The following is a 15,808-nucleotide window of genomic DNA, read 5'->3' on the forward strand; positions in this document are numbered from 1 at the left end:
ATATAGTTCGACATGGCTTGAGCATGCGCACACACACTGCATCACGTTGGCATGAACAGTGTCTGTACTTCAGAGCACTGGCACAGCCAATGTAACCAGACGCGGCCAACGCGCTCTGACATGCTCGGCGTCGGGATGACTCTTGCTTCATGTGGCGCGAAGAAAATGTCAGTTTCACCCGAAAAAATAAGCATCCATTGCAATAGCAAATTGGTAGATAGCTGTATGAAGTAAGGATAGTAGTTTTATCGCCCATATAAACTTATAAACATTCGCTTACTAACTAAATTAACAAGTATGGTGTCATGTGTGCACAGGTAAATATGAACACATCTCACTCGATGACCGCGGAAACTCGCTGAAACACGCTGGAGTGATGAATCCTGGCAGTAGCAGCGAGCGAATTGACCTTCGTACAGCTCTCTTCAATGCGTACGAAACATAGAAAGCACATTGCATACGAAGCTACCGGCACCATGCGCTCTCTGCAAACATGGCAGATGGCTTTGAAGGTGAAGCCCAAGCGGGCGCGCACTTTGGCCGCGTGACAGATCGCTTTCAAGATACGGCGGCCGCATGGCCGCACCGTAAGCAGCAGCCACCGGAGAACGCCCCCACCCCCCTTGATCCCTCCACCGCACCCCCGCCTTCAATGCTCACGCATGCGAGATTGAGCCATGTGCACCGGCTCACCCTCGCACGCTTTCGCTCGCTGGATTCCACATATAGCAAATCACGCACTGCGACAATTTCGTTGCCCTTGAGTTTTGCACGGAACCTTACGGGAGAGAGGCGACCTGCAACAGAGGCGTTGGCCATACCTGGCCAGGCGCACATGCATTTCTCGCTAGTCAAGCCTAACCAAAGGACCGCAGATAGAATAAGCGAAGCTGTGAAGTGATGCCAGCGTCGCTAACGTGCTCCCGTGCACTAGCACTCTCGCTATGCACAATGGCACAGAGTTCGAATTATCAGTGATGGTGCGGATTTCAGTGTGAATTAGCAGGATGTGTTACGTATTGCGTTCAATACCTTGCTGAATGGATCGCGGCGGCTACTTCGAATTAACGAGCTTTTACTGTAGTACAATCTCTGATTTCGATGCTCTTTAGCACACCACGTCTTGACTACACTGCCCATGGCAACATACGCTTCAAGACGGACTTAGCTAAGAGCTGCTCCAAAACTATTGTCGTCAAGCTCACTTGTCTGCCTTCCCTCATTGGACAAGACTCATCTCCTGAAGCACTTGCAACGAAACCACAATCCCTGAAGCAGTTTGCAGTGGTTTCTTGTTTAACGCGATCCCAAGCATGCGCTAGCATGTGGATGGCACCGAGAAGGCTCACCTCGTACTGAGTTGTCCATGCACATGATCATACACTCGAAAATGCTTTCTGTATAACACCTTTACATTTTTTATAATTCGATGGCCCATCGGTTGCATCACTGTGTTGGCTGGCAAGTAAGCAAGGCAGGTGGCACTCAAGGCCAGCACATATATTTGGGCACTGCACTGGTCCACAAGAAATAATACCTTGCAGTTTGATGACAGGAATTTACAATCCAGTTTTTGTGGGCAGTCTTTAAAGAATGTCTGTCATACATGCCTCTCTGTTAGCTGTATATTCCACAGGAAGCGTTTTGACTCCTTTAAAACATCTGGGCCTAGCGGCCTTTCCAGTCACCAGCAGGCGACATCACTCAGTGCCAGTCATGTTGGCTGCAATCGGACACCCTGTCTTTACTACACTTTCCTCCAGCGCAATCATCGTCCTTGAATGTCGGTCTTCTGTGGTAGCATTCGATAAAAAAGTGGTCTCATCGGCATTAAAGATGTCTTCTGGCTGACATCTGTTCACATACTCTCGAAGCTTTTTTTCCACGTCATGCATGTTTCCTGATTGACTCCTTTCCTCTTCTGACCCTTTTGAAAAGGGTGTCAAGACGACGCTTGAAGTGTCGGCCATCCATCCGAAGAAACAATGTTGTTGATCCCTAACATTGTTGCAAGGGCTTTCGCTGCAACATCACCACCACTGCGAGGAAGTTTGTTACTTCGAAGTTCCCTAATCCAAAGGAGCAGTGCTTGCTCTAACTCTGGGTAGGTCTCGATCTGCATTCTCTTACAAGGCATCTTGAATTGGTCATTCACAAAAGCATCCAGTACCGAGCGCTTGTTCTTGATACATGTGGGATGTCATGTCTGCCGAAGGACGAATCCCAACATAAAAACGTAACGATTCTTTATTCGACTAACGATGGCAGCGGACGGGCATACCAACGCTACTTTCGTCCCAGTAGCGAGAGGTAGAAAGCGGTCTTTCTCAGCCAGGCAGCCTGTTTTTATAGCCACCGTCGGTGACTCATACCTCGGGTGACGTGGCGGTGGCGTTATGTTTTATCGACCAAGCAGTCCAGCGTGCAGCTGTGTTATGCTGGGCCAGATAAGAAGACGGAGGGTGCGCAGAAATATGCGCGGAGTGTGTCGCCACAGTTTGAGATACAGTTTGAGAGGGTGCATGTCTTGATGTCCCATTTGTGTGCAATGTTTAGCTTGGCAGTGCCCCCTTTCTCAACATTTTTCATAATATTGACTTTCCTTGGCAAAGTCAACGTGTGATAGGATCCAAGAGTTGTCATTGTCGCACGCACACCTGAAATGAGGCATGTGGAAACTCCAGTGGAACAGACTCGAGTATATACACGGAAACACTCCAGCTCGACTGCTTAATCTTGCCATCTCATGAGCTGTGGTGCGGCAGTCAGCTGTGATGCCAATAATACCACTATGACAATAAGGTTGCTTTTACAATTTAAAAATAGGCCTGGCCGTTCAATCCCGACTCTTCGTGAGCAGTGGCGCTGTGGTGATCTGCGTTGGCAACGATACTAGTATGGGACACAGACGTCTTTGCACTTCTAAAATAGCAAATTTATCGTACGTTATGATCACCTTCAAGCTTTTGCTTGAAATGCAACTTCTAATCAATATTTTACTAATTTTCAATTATTGAGAATTTTTTCCATAGGATTGCATGCCTGACTGGACCTTCACTTCATATTAACAAACTCGAAATTATTGGGAGTCGACTGTACTAGTGAGCACGATGGAAGCCTTGAAGGCAGCATGTGCATACATTCGTACAGCAATTCGAATCCATTCGCTCTGCAAGAATAATTTACTTCCTCCTTACCATGTAGCCCCGCATGCATGAAAGTGAGCTTCCTGGTTCTTTCCCTGCGTGGCTGGATGGAGAATACGAGCGTCGTCCCCTTTGGAACGGTTGCGCCACCAAGCTCTTGTTATTATATTGCCTAGTGTTCTACCTGTGCTTAAAAAAAATGGGGGGAAAAAAAAACACGAACTCCCACAACCAAATTTCCTGACCCTCCATTGTGAACTTTGTTTTTGTACACCTCCGTTATTTGTAGTTTCCCTACTTCCACCAATCTTCCACCCGCCTCTTAATAATCTATTGTGGACTTGCTTACTTCCCCCTGCTTTTACTGAAGGGCTTGAAGGAGGCCAGAGATGCCTAAATTGACCACTGGGCAAATATCTTCACATTCTAATAAAACATGCTCCATCAATTCCCTAGCTTTACCGCAGCAAGCACATGCTTCTTCTTTCTTCTATCTCGTTTTGCAAGTGCGTGTTCTAAGCCATCCTGATCTCGCTTCGAAAAGTAGCGAACTTCTCTGAGTTATCATAGTTTCTTTCCTGATTTCGTTTTTTCCTCTTAAGTAGTTACTCATCGCAGGTTTCATTTCCATTGCTGCCGCCCACGAGATTATTTCAATCTTTCTGCTTGACGTTTTTTGTTGCTGTGTTGCCCACCCTACAGGCCGCATACTTGCTGGTAAGTTTCCTAGTTCTTTTCCTCCACTGTGTATCACATGTTTTTCCTGTACAGATACCTGAACACTCTCCCAGCCCATTTGCTTTCTTCCATATCATCGGTCGTCCTTCATAATTTTACTGTGAGCTTCCCTCACTTCAAAACTTGTCCAGCCCATATCGCTCTATACTACATTTGTAGTCTTCCCATGGGTGCCCAGTGCGAGGCATCCCACTGACCTTTGGTTGCCATCGAGTCGTGATTGTACCCCTGATTTAAAGCAAACCGCATTTCCAAAAGCAAGTCCTGGAGCCATTACACCTTTCCACATACCCCAGAGCATTATGGCTGCAATTCTCTTCCCCTTTACTACTATTGTTTTTTTCCTGTGTTTCCATATACCTATTGCCTTCTTTTATCCATATACCAAGATATTTATATTCCTTACCATGAGGTGTTTCCTGGCCCTGTATTGTCACTGTGTTCGCTGTTATCATTGAATACCATAACACTAAACGCTAATTTCACACTAATTTTAACGCTAAATTTCAGACCGAAGTCCAGATATATTAGCCAGACATTGCATATCACTTTGCTTGTTAGCTAGCAACACAATGACGTCCGCATAAAATAAATCTGGGAGCTGCTGCTCTACCTGTACCCGCTTGTTTGTATGAGATTAACCCAGAGATGTTACTTTCCTCCAGTGCCATTTCTGTTCTTACCATGTACAACATAAACAGCGGTGGGGATAAAGGGCACCTCTGCCTCAATTCCTTGTTGATATCTCGTGACTGATTGGCTTGCACAGCTGCGAAGACCTTACAAATTCCTTCACAGCACGACCACGCTTTCGTCTGAGACACGCTTTCGCAACTGTGCACACTGCCCAGTTATTTGTTCACCAGTGAGCTGGTTGCCAACAGATGGTTTGTGCATTGCGGTGTAGGCAGTGCTCTTCATCCTCCAGAGGCTTGCACAGAGCCAAATTGAAACTGCTTGCTCCACCCGCTGCAGACGAAACTGTGGCCACTATAGACTCGATCATGGACGGTGACCTTGCTGCTCTGAAGCTACACAGCCGGTGCATGCACCTAGTCAAACAACTGCGAACGAAACTGCTGTCGCTATCAAAGTGATAATGGGTGGCAACTACGCTTTTTTTAAGCCATGCAGCCAATGTGGTGCTTTGTGTGATGGTAAACTCAAGGATAAAGGCTTTAAAGGTGCCGCACGAAGCGTTCTGGCTTTGTGCTCATTCATGTATGATTTCTGCTGATGACTATGGCGATTCGGATTCCAGTGCTTCGTTTAATTTGTACGATGGTGCCATTTTTGCTCTTTCGCGGCGCTTGCCAAACGCTAAGAGTTCATTGAATTAAGCGATGGCTGGCCAAAAATGTCCGAATGAATGGATTTGATTGCATTAAATGATGCATACTCCTGCTGGGACCAGAGGATGAAAATGAATTATCCAGTTTTCTGTATTAACGAGGTTTTACTGTAGTGCTATACATGCATGTGCCTGTACTCCTTTCCAAATATTTGTCCCCTCAGCATTTCTCGTGCAGTCCAGTTATAACAGAATCAAGTGCAACACTGGAATTTTCTGGGTACCTTAATGTTACAGGCACAAAAATTTGAAGCTTGCAGAAGTGCACACCTGCTTCGTACGTCGACCTGCATGAAACTGGATAAACCCCACAGTGCGTGAAAGACCCGGCGCTTCGTGCGGGTTCCCCTTCTGTGTTTATGCTGCTTTCTTCGTACCTCATAGGGTATCAAGGCTAGACCTTTGCAATATAATTTTTGTATCTATAGTGTAATAGTGTTTGGAAAACATGATTATACCTAGTAAAAAAAATTGCTACGTGGGATGCTGTTGCACATCCTTACAAAAGCTTTGGCAGCACCTTAGAAGCCCTTGAATTTGTCTCTGCCAAAGCAGTGATGAGACGGTGGGCACTGAAAAGTACACTTCCACGTTATTGTGGCTTTAATGCAATGCAGGCTGACATTGTGGAGCACAACCTGGCCAAGTTGGTGCTGGAACTGTGCCTGCTGGACTACCCCATGGCATGGGTGCTACCCTCGGAGCAGGCTGCTGCGGCCCTCTGCCTCTCCCTGCGATTGTTCGACCGGGAGGGCCAGCACAGGTGACATGACAGATTTACTGATGTTGAAGTACAGTGGTGTACTGCACATGCATGTGAACGCTGCCTGTACTGGTGCAAGTGTTAGTCGAACTTCGATATAAACACATAGCTATATAAAGTTTGGTGACCATGCTTTATAGTAATGAGGTGATCTACTGCTATAGTAAAATTAAAAATGTGGTATCCAACTCCATCAATTATAGCGAAGCAAATATATATTCTAGCAAAAGCGTGGTGACGAAACAGTGCATGTTAGGCCTAGCAGTCTATCTAATGTGGCTGACTGAGTGGCTGGTGACAAGCCAGCCACTCTGCCCTCGTACTCGTAGACCTTGTGATCGCGAGATCAGACCCTGACTGGACTGACAGCCGCAGTAGCAGAGTACGGATTCGCATGCAGTCCTCTCCATGTCCAAAAGGTTTGCCGACAGCAAAATGTTGCAATAGCAACTTGAAATTGCATACTGGATGCGCATATGTTTTCATAATGGTTTGGCTGGTGTGTCCGCACTTGCCAAGCCTACGTTGTGATACTGCGTTTTAACATTGATCGCACAGTTGCATATTTGTGGCAATGCAGAGCATTCATGTGTACTGAATTTTTGTGCACATTCTCCACACCAAAAATTCTGAGAATTTATAAAAATTTAGCAATCGTGTCTGCTACATTTCCTGCAGGCACGAGGCGCAGGCGCGAGTTCCCGCAGGCACGAGCCACCATGGTTGCTTAGGGGCTTTGGTGTTGTGCTGCTAAGGATGAGGTCCTGGCCACGGTGGTTGCATTTCGATGGGGACAAAATGCAAAAACGCCCGTGAACTTAGATTTACGTGCGCGTTAAACAACCCCAGGTGGTCAAAATTAATCTGGAGTCCCCACTATGGCTATTCAGATATTGGATATTCGGATTGTTTCTTTTTGCGTAAAGCCTCATAACTTATTTTTTTTTTAGCTTCAGCGCCACATACCGGCACTGATCAGAAGCCACACCTCGAGGCAAAGTTGAAGTGCACTCATCCTTTTTATGGCCTCCCACGCTCTCAAACTACCATTTTGTTTTTGCTAGGTTACCCATTGGTGAATAGTGCACAGAGCTTTCCATTCGGACCATGTAGCTGGTACAGAGAAGCTTAGAGAGAAGGCTCATTCTCGAGTGTGCCAAATGTTTATTTTGGAGACCTCAGTGCCAATGTTGACTGACATCTACTGGCTGGCCTACCACGGCATGCTTGAAGATATAGTGACAGTCTTTCAGCAATTCCTGCAGACCTCAAAGCAAGCTGGGCACAGTGGAAGAGTGGTGCTTTCTGCCACACCATTGGCGTGGTTTCGGACAACTGTTCTTACTGAAGGATAAAATATGGCTGGGTTGCACTTTGACTTGTTCATAGAATGCCATGAATTTTGAACCTCATTATAACAAGTGTTTGTGTGTACTATCCCTGTGTACCTATGAAAGTCATATAGAGATTTCTTGTACTCCACAAATTCCTAAATTATCCAATACATGACATGGATGCAATTCATTGTAGAATGTCCCTATCAGAAGCCAGCCTGTTTTCTTGGTTCACTGAAGTGATGTGTTGCCATGGTTCTATTTTAATTTCATTTCATTAAACTGAAGCTTTCTTTGCCGCTTCCTCTGACTTTTCTGCTGCTGCAGCTGTCTTGCACGCCGCATTGTGGGGTGGTTCAGAATGCGCATATACATGGCAGGGGTGTGACAAAAAGGAAAGATGTGAGCAACTCATTCGGATTTTTCCATCGCATGTGTACAGTGCCCTCTGGAGCTCCCTAGGCGTCACCAGAATACCCTCTTGTCGGCTGTAATTATCCATGACCCCTCGCAAAAGCATTGCAGAAACTGCAGCGCTTGCCTTTCCACTAACATACAACCTTCCCTAGGGGAGGCTGATAGAATTGTAGAGAGAAGGTAGAGAGAGCATGCAGAAAATGGGTAGAAACAAGGTAGCTGTGGAATCGGGGTGTCTACTAACTGGGAAAACCGGGAATTCACAGGGATTTTGAATAGTGAAGAAATACTCAGAGAAAACTCTGTGAATATGGGCTTCCGCCAGGGAAAACTAGCTGTCATTTTATTGAAAGGAAAGTCTATTGAAAGTCGCCCTAGAGCTAGCTGGAGTAAAAGAGGAGTTGTAACAAATTGCCTTCAATGCCGTGTCGCCAGCTGGAGGAGTTGCCTGTGTACAGTGAATAACAGATTTTCCGGACACCAGATTTTCGGGACATGCCCGATAATGCGAACGGCTTCGCGGCACCATGTGCACGTATCCCATAGTCTATGTATAAGTCGTCCAATTTTCCTAACATTTTGCCACGACCGCAAGTCCAAATCGGTATTAATCAAAGCCAACACCGCCGTTTTGGTATTCTCGCCGCCTCGAATTGGCGCTCTCGCATGCAGATCCATTGGGAGCCGTAGCCACCACCGCGGCAACGCTAGGCCTAGCTACTTCAACATGTGCTACTAAGCTTTTTGCTGTTCGGTGCTGTGTTTTTCATTAAAACAATTCGCCGCTCTTAGCAGTAGCACCGACACTCCATCTTTGTAAACCTCGCCAATGGCTTCGAAGCTCGGAAAGCACGACACATTGCATAATTCCGGTTCCCAAAAGTCAGCTTTGCCTCAACATAGTAGCTGTATGCAGTGAAGCATGCCAAGAGTGGGAACGGACAATTGTCATGGTACAGTTGTGTTAGTTGTGTATTCTTGTGTATTCCTGAAGTATAAATGCGTGCACCCACCGTCGCCTATCACAGTACGAGCACTGATATGCCTAATAGTATGCTGGCAAGTCTTTAGAGCTATTTTGGCAATTTTGAGACCTTGGGGGCAGTAAAAAGCATGCATTTTTGTTTTTTTTCGTACATTTTCCCGGCTTCTAGGGAGTCCGGAAAATTGGACATTAGGTAAAAAGTCCAATTGTGAAAAAAAAAATTAGCTCAGTAAATAGATTTTGCCCAAGTTGATCATTTCAATTCTTGCATCCCCCCTTAAAGCAGAGGGCTTTCCGTTTCTGAGACATCTTTGTTTGCTTGAGGACAGTTGCCGAAAAAGAATGGCCGAGCCAATCCAAGCCCATCCCGTGACCATCTGTACTCGCAAGTGAAGTTGCAGCTAGTAGGCGAGGCTGACAAACCCACGCAATACTGTGCAGCCGTTCAGCCAGATTGATGACAGCCGGCACTGCTGCCCGTGCCGCAGCTCCTGCCTTTCTGTCTGTTCCATGGAGAGTCTTTGGTGGCCATCTGGGTGGTTGCATCTGTTCGCAGCAATTGCTGCAGAACAAAAAAGCAGTTCGCTACATACATCCGAATTCTAGCACGTTATGGCCAATTTCTATTAAAACTTTGCCGGGGCCAAAAAAAATGTGTTGCCCTGAAATTTGTACGAGACATAATCGGGACTGAGGTTCTATTGTATTGTGCCTGGTCACGCAGCGTTCCATGCATCAGCGAGAATGTGCGTGGCTGACAGCAAGTCCAGGCTTCAACTTTTGCCACTGTCTAGGCATGTCACCATGCAACGTGGTAGGCCTGAACGGTACAGGCCTTCACGTTCTTGATGATGCCCCGATTCATGGGCTGGAGGATGCTTGGGGTGCTCGGTGGCAGAAAACTTTTCAAGTGCCTTCAAGTTTTTGACAAGGCTATGGTCATGGCAGTTAATAACAAAAAGAATCGCCTTGGTTTTCTATTCCTCAAACCTTTCATCTCTGAGGCTCTGGCCTGAGACTTTGAACAAGTTTTGTAATCCAGGCTTTGGTGTTGGCTTTGTACTACACGGGGAGACTTTTGATTTCTTTAAAGCATTTGTCACTTTTTGTCAATAACCAAAAGCAGAAGCTTTTTTATTCCAGACATGTTAGCACGCAAAACAGCAATTCTCTTTATTTTTGCCTCCATGGCAAGGATCTCCAGAGACTGTCTTATCTGGCAGAAACTTGTAAAAGGCAGTTTCATTGCAGTTCAAAATGTCGTCTGGCAAAAAATGGCGGAGCAATGTTTGCAGCTCTTTAGTGCAGTAATTCACAACAGTGTTATCAGCGACGCTACTTTCGCCGCAAGTTTTCGTAAACACGAGGTCTTCCTAAAGTTAGAGGCCTGACCTTCACTTCCCCTATGCAGTGAAAGTCGCAGTTTTTTGCTTCAGTGGGTGGCCAGAAATGGGAATGCACTGTGCAGCCATTGTACCCAGGTGTCGTCTTCAAGTTGTAGGTATGCCCACAACTTGGCAGAGGCTTATCTTCTGGACCGCAGCACATTCTTCAATCACTTCTAGAATCTTCTTTGTTTTTGGTGTAGCCTAAGATGGTCTTTCTAAATGCGGAATTCCTGTGTTACTTCAGCCTATGACTGGCTGCTCTGTATGATGGCAGCTTTCTGCACCATTGTCGTCTTATACCTGCAGTGAATCGTTGCTGCCACTAGCTGCAAAGGCAGAGTTGGTGGCATGCTGCGTGTCTTGTAGATGCGTAGTGTTGAAGCTGGTCAGTCTAGGCACCCGTACGCTTCATGCTGCGAAAACCTCTTGCTCAAAACTTCAGTATCACAGTGGATACTACATAGCATCTTCAAAGAACAAACAAGGAATGGCAGATGGTGCATTGTGCAACACAACAGCAGACAAAAGTCTCAGCGATAACAATCAACTATACTGGAACCAGAAAATGACAATGCCAGGATGCCTGCGAGCACCATATCACTGTTTACACAATTTACCCTGTTTGATTTACTAAAGTATGGCCTCTGATTCAACCACATAAATGCACTATCTCGGAGGCCTTAACTTCGTTGGACAGCTTTATCACTGGCTGTGGGGGTTTCCAACTGACAACAGCACTGCAGTTGGAGTCCGGATTAACGGATTGCAAGCCCTAGATCGTCTGAAATTCTGGTCGTTATACATAGTGTCATGGGGAGAATGACGGTGCCGCAAAGACTGGATACAGTTGCCGACCATTTATTTGGACCTCACGGGGACTGCGGAAATGGCCGAATGAACAGGTGTCCGAAAAAGCAGATTCAGAAAAAAGAAAAATCCTTTATTTCCACGCACTTACTCGGGCTTGGCAGTAGGCTTGAAGGAATCGTGAATGCGCTGTTGCACGCTGTTCTGTTTACGCGCAATCAGATCAGCCTGAATCTCTGAGAGGGTCGTACGGTCACTATAGGCGGCTGAAAGCAGTCACTGCTTGTACTAGCTCCACATGCGACGGCAGTGTAGTACACGGTACATCATTTTCCGACTGCAAGTCATCGTCCGGCGATGCAGCAGAAACCTGACGAATGATCTCGCAGTCATCGAGTTCTGTGCATGTCAGTATAGCATGTTAGCACCTGTGAAACTGTCAAATGAGATGGTGTCTGGAATCGCAATGCAACCACTGTGCAGGTCCTCGCAGAACATTTTCGGCGTCAGTAGGGAGCACATCGGAAGGTGACAAATTCTAGGCCTTCCGGCACCCGCTTGCTGGCATGCCCCAGTGCAGTCTGCGCGGGCACTGTCGGCGCCATTAGACACTTTACGCGATGTTTCTGTATGCCGCTTTGGATCACCACAACCTCAACACGGCACACAAAGCAAACACCACCACGCCGTCACACCGACACCAGTCGCACAAACGAAAAATGTAGCCTACTTGCAGTGTCGCACACGAAGAGACAAATCAGCTGCTAGATTGTCTTGACATGGCTTACTGAGCTGAGACTGGAACTGCTGTAGCAACTCTATCGAACCAGGCAGAAACAATGATGAGCGCAGATTTCCAGTAGCAACACTTCATGGTGCAGCAAGGAGGCTCTGTTCAAAACAAAAATGGTGCTCGGCTAGACGAACCATGCACCGGTCAGTCAGTGCATTGTGCTCTCGATCGAGTTGGCTCAAGGAGTGTCCGAAAAATCAGACAAGAGATTGCAAGGTGTCCGAACTTTCGGCAGTTGTTATACATTGTGGTCTATGGGGAGAATCGCGGTGCCGCGAAGCAGACCGAATAATTGAGCATGTCCGAATTTTAGGAGTCCGGAAAAGCGGTCGGCGACTGTAATTGAGTATGTCCAAATGATTGGTCACTGATTATATCGCACACTATGGACTGTGCGACTTCCAGGTTGTGACGCTGCCTTTGGTGTAACTAGCACTGTCTGTAAATGCCAGCAGCGATGACTGCACTTTGTTGTTTCCCTGCGTTCGAAGACCTTGCAACAAGAATTTCACCATTATTTAGCACTCCCCTTTACAGCAGTCATCGCACACATGGGTACCCATGAAGTGATGCATGACGTTCCTATGAGCAGTCAAGTGACATTCGTTTGGTAGTTTTCCAATACTCTCCTTTGTCAACTATTGCGAGTTGTTCAAATCATTGCAATGCTTCATCACTCCCCAATATTAATAAAAGTGATCAGAAAATGTCACATGCATATGTCTCGTCCATCCGCTCACCAGGCTGTGCATTTGCCACATTTTATAATGCACAAGCAATTCGTTGCATTCACGACTCCACGCATGGTCTTTTTTTTAATGTCATGTGACCATTGAGCTGTTATACAGGATGGACCCATGCATAGCCATGATGGCGATTTTGCTGCGGTCACGTGACTCCGAGCTGTTGGAGCTCACCCTGCCACCTCTGATACCACAGCTTTTTTGTTACTGCTCCTTGTTTGTTTGGTCAGCATCCCCTCCTCCACATTCCATTTGGTCGAAGCACCTTGTTAAGAAGTACGCTGCCTTGCTTGTCTGTGGAACTATAACCGGTACTTCGTCTCGCATGGCTGCATTATAAGCAGTATGTGCAATGCTCCCACTCCCGCACCAAATTTTGCCAAGTGAGACTTCTAGCGCCATCCTCATAAAGAAAATAACATTTTGCACTGAAGTGCGCCAAAACGATTGGCTGTGCTATACGTGCGGCAGGAGCAGTGGTCTGCAGGTGCGCACAGCACGCGTCACTAGAGTGGCCCAATACATCGAACTTCACGTTGTCTATACATTGCTGAATGGCAGTTCGGGCTCAACGTGGGCCGGCTAACAGTCCAAATAATCTGAGCTTCAAAATATCCAAATTCGCCAGAAAGCAAGCAACTTTGCACAGGTGGAAAGTCGCTCACGGAAAGTTACTTGCGGAAAGTCACTCGTAAAAAGCGGTTAAAGTGTGCCGTATTCTCAGATGACCACTTTCGGGGATAGGTTCACTTTCGCGAGATTTCTTGTCGCTACCATCAGATGCATCGGCGTCGCCAGGTGCTCTAGATAACCTCACACTGTCTTCGTGGGATGGAAAAATGTTGCGAATGGGCAAGTAATAAATGCTTTGCCTAATTCGAGACATGTAATTTGCACATAGGCTGCTTAAATACGGGCATTCATGAATCACTGAGCAGAAGTTTTGTGCCCCATGTGTTCGCTCTGGAGATGGTGCCCCTGCACAGCAACCGCACCTGCTCTGTTGCAGACATTCGGAATAATGCTCACTTCGAGCATTCTCTCTCCTTTTGTCCTTCAATAAGTGTTGTTATCCCTTACACATTTAACAACAAAAAAAGTAATACAGTAGAACCCCGTTGATGTTTTTAAAGGGACCGTGGAAAACGTAAACATGAGGAAGGGCACAAATCGCCACAGCACAACATCGGATACAGTCCAAGTGGCTGCCAGTGCTGTTAGTAAATGTCTTGGTGCTTGTATTGTGACCAAGAACTGCAGAAAAGTTTGTATAATTAAGGGGCACGTATGGTGTTGCGCGGCAGTGGCCACTACTGCAATACAGTCAAACCTCAATATATCAGACATGGATATATCAAATTATTGCATATGTCAAACACTTTCTATATCACCTGGAAAATCTCATGCATTTTTTATTTTCTGTTTTAAACGGGGTCTGACATAGAATGGATATATCGAATTCTGCCACCTCAGTCCACGTGTGTTATGGGAGGCAGTGAGCTCTCCCATAACGCCCTCGGAGATAGCGTTGGCGCAATGGGCATTCCAGACTGCTGTGCACTATAGCTGCAGACATCGAAAGCGCCGAGGGTGCCATTTGAATGTAGCGGCGTACACACGTAGCTGCATGGCTAGTTTGGCAACCACTCGGCAATATCATTCTGTACAATATCAACGACTCATTGCATTTGCTGCACCTCGCTAGGAATGGCGGTTTGCATCCACAGACATGTGACAGCGTGTGCTTGTGGGGCTCACTCATAGACGCGTTGGCAGACACGACTTCATACTTTGTTATTGGCAGTGTTTCAAAATGCTTCGTTTAACGGACTTGGAGATGGTAGTGGAAGTAGCGGCCAAATGAAGGCGCTGCCGAGGTTGATCCCGCAAGCGCTGATGCTGTCCCGCTCCCGAATTCAATTCAGGCTGTACCTGCTTTGGCCCTTTTCCGCCGCTGCTGTGGTGCAATAGAAGGCACTGGCCTATTGCTTATGAATCATTTAGACTGTTGAAGACGCCATGGTTAAGTACGCAGCTGCCAATAAGAAGCAGGCTACACTGCAACAGTACTTTCAGCCAAAGAAAAAAAATGGTTTGTGTGAAGCTTCAAACAATTATTACTGCGCCACGATTGGGCTGCGGTCAGGAATCGTTGTTCGGAGCGTGCAATTGGCCAGGCTGTGCCGATTTTGCTCGGACAGTCTGCACGGCATAGGCCATTTGTGCGTGACGCAACCGAATGTACGCTCTGAACAACAATGCCCGATTGAGCCCTTGGTTCATTGATTTATTTTTTACAAGTTTTTTACACGATTTTATATATCAAATCCTGGCTATATCGAACTATTTCGTGATCACCGCGCTGTTCGATATATCGAGGTTTGACTGTATTTTGTGTATGCTTCACTGCATAACTTGGTTCTGCTGCACCAAAGCTGACTAAAGAGAACTGGCAATTGTGAAATGCAAATAAGACCCTTTCACGCCCCAAAGTACATGTAGCCCTGTACTTGGCAGGATTGGCCCAGTGGTGGTTCCCGGTAGGTTTTAATCGGTGATAAATTTTTCAGATGCTTTGCCAAAATAATCTGTGCATGCTTTCTCCCAATATTTGTGCAGCACCTGGCTTGTGCAAGTCTGTTCGTTTATTGCCAACTTTGGTTGTTTGTTGCAGCGAATTGGTCAATTGTTGCAATATGAAAGTCTATTTCGCTCTACACCGTTATATTTGCGTGGCAGCCACTTTCAAATCAACGTAAGATGCTGGAACATTACAGAATGGCGCTGTATCAAATGGAAACATGATACATAGGAGTCAGTGGGATTCAGGTCGAGACCACGAAAACATGACATTGCAGTATTAAGAAAAAACCAGCCAAAGAAAGATGCACGCAGGAAACATACAAGATGGGAAAGAATAATATGATGCATAATATATAAATATTATATGATATGAATATGATATATAAATAATATCAATGACATAGCAGGCAGAAGAATGCAACAGTGAGGAATGTATCAACGGGGTTCCACAGTATTCTACAATATCAGTGATTTCTCGAGTCTGATAGCAAGGGCTGTTCAATTTCTAGTCAAAATTTTGAATACACTCCAATCTCGATATAATTAATCATTTCGAGACAGTCGAAAGTCGTTCGTTATTCTGAGGTGTTATAGTGAAAAGTCCCTAATCTAACCATTTGACCCATCAGTTCATAAGTTGTCACCGTTTGAGCTATCTACAAATATGTCGCTGTTAGCTCTTGGTTCGCGCTGTTATCTTCCATAAATTCTGCCGCCACCCACACACCACAGAAGCACCGTATTATAAGAGGGACGTGCA

At 46.1% G+C, this 15,808-nt stretch overlaps 1 protein-coding gene across 1 annotated transcript in view; it reads left to right on the forward strand.

Moving 5' to 3' along the window:
* The window catches only part of CycB (Cyclin B), a 156,402-nt gene that overhangs the window by 100,470 nt on the left and 40,124 nt on the right, over positions 1–15,808 (forward strand). The window contains exon 6 of the mRNA XM_075698242.1: positions 5,853–5,998. Within this exon, the coding sequence (XP_075554357.1) occupies positions 5,853–5,998 (146 nt within the window). The remainder of the gene's footprint in view (positions 1–5,852; positions 5,999–15,808) is intronic.

The sequence above is a fragment of the Dermacentor variabilis genome, chromosome 7 (genome assembly GCF_050947875.1).
Source record: "Dermacentor variabilis isolate Ectoservices chromosome 7, ASM5094787v1, whole genome shotgun sequence".
NCBI classification, from domain to species: Eukaryota; Metazoa; Arthropoda; class Arachnida; order Ixodida; family Ixodidae; genus Dermacentor; species Dermacentor variabilis.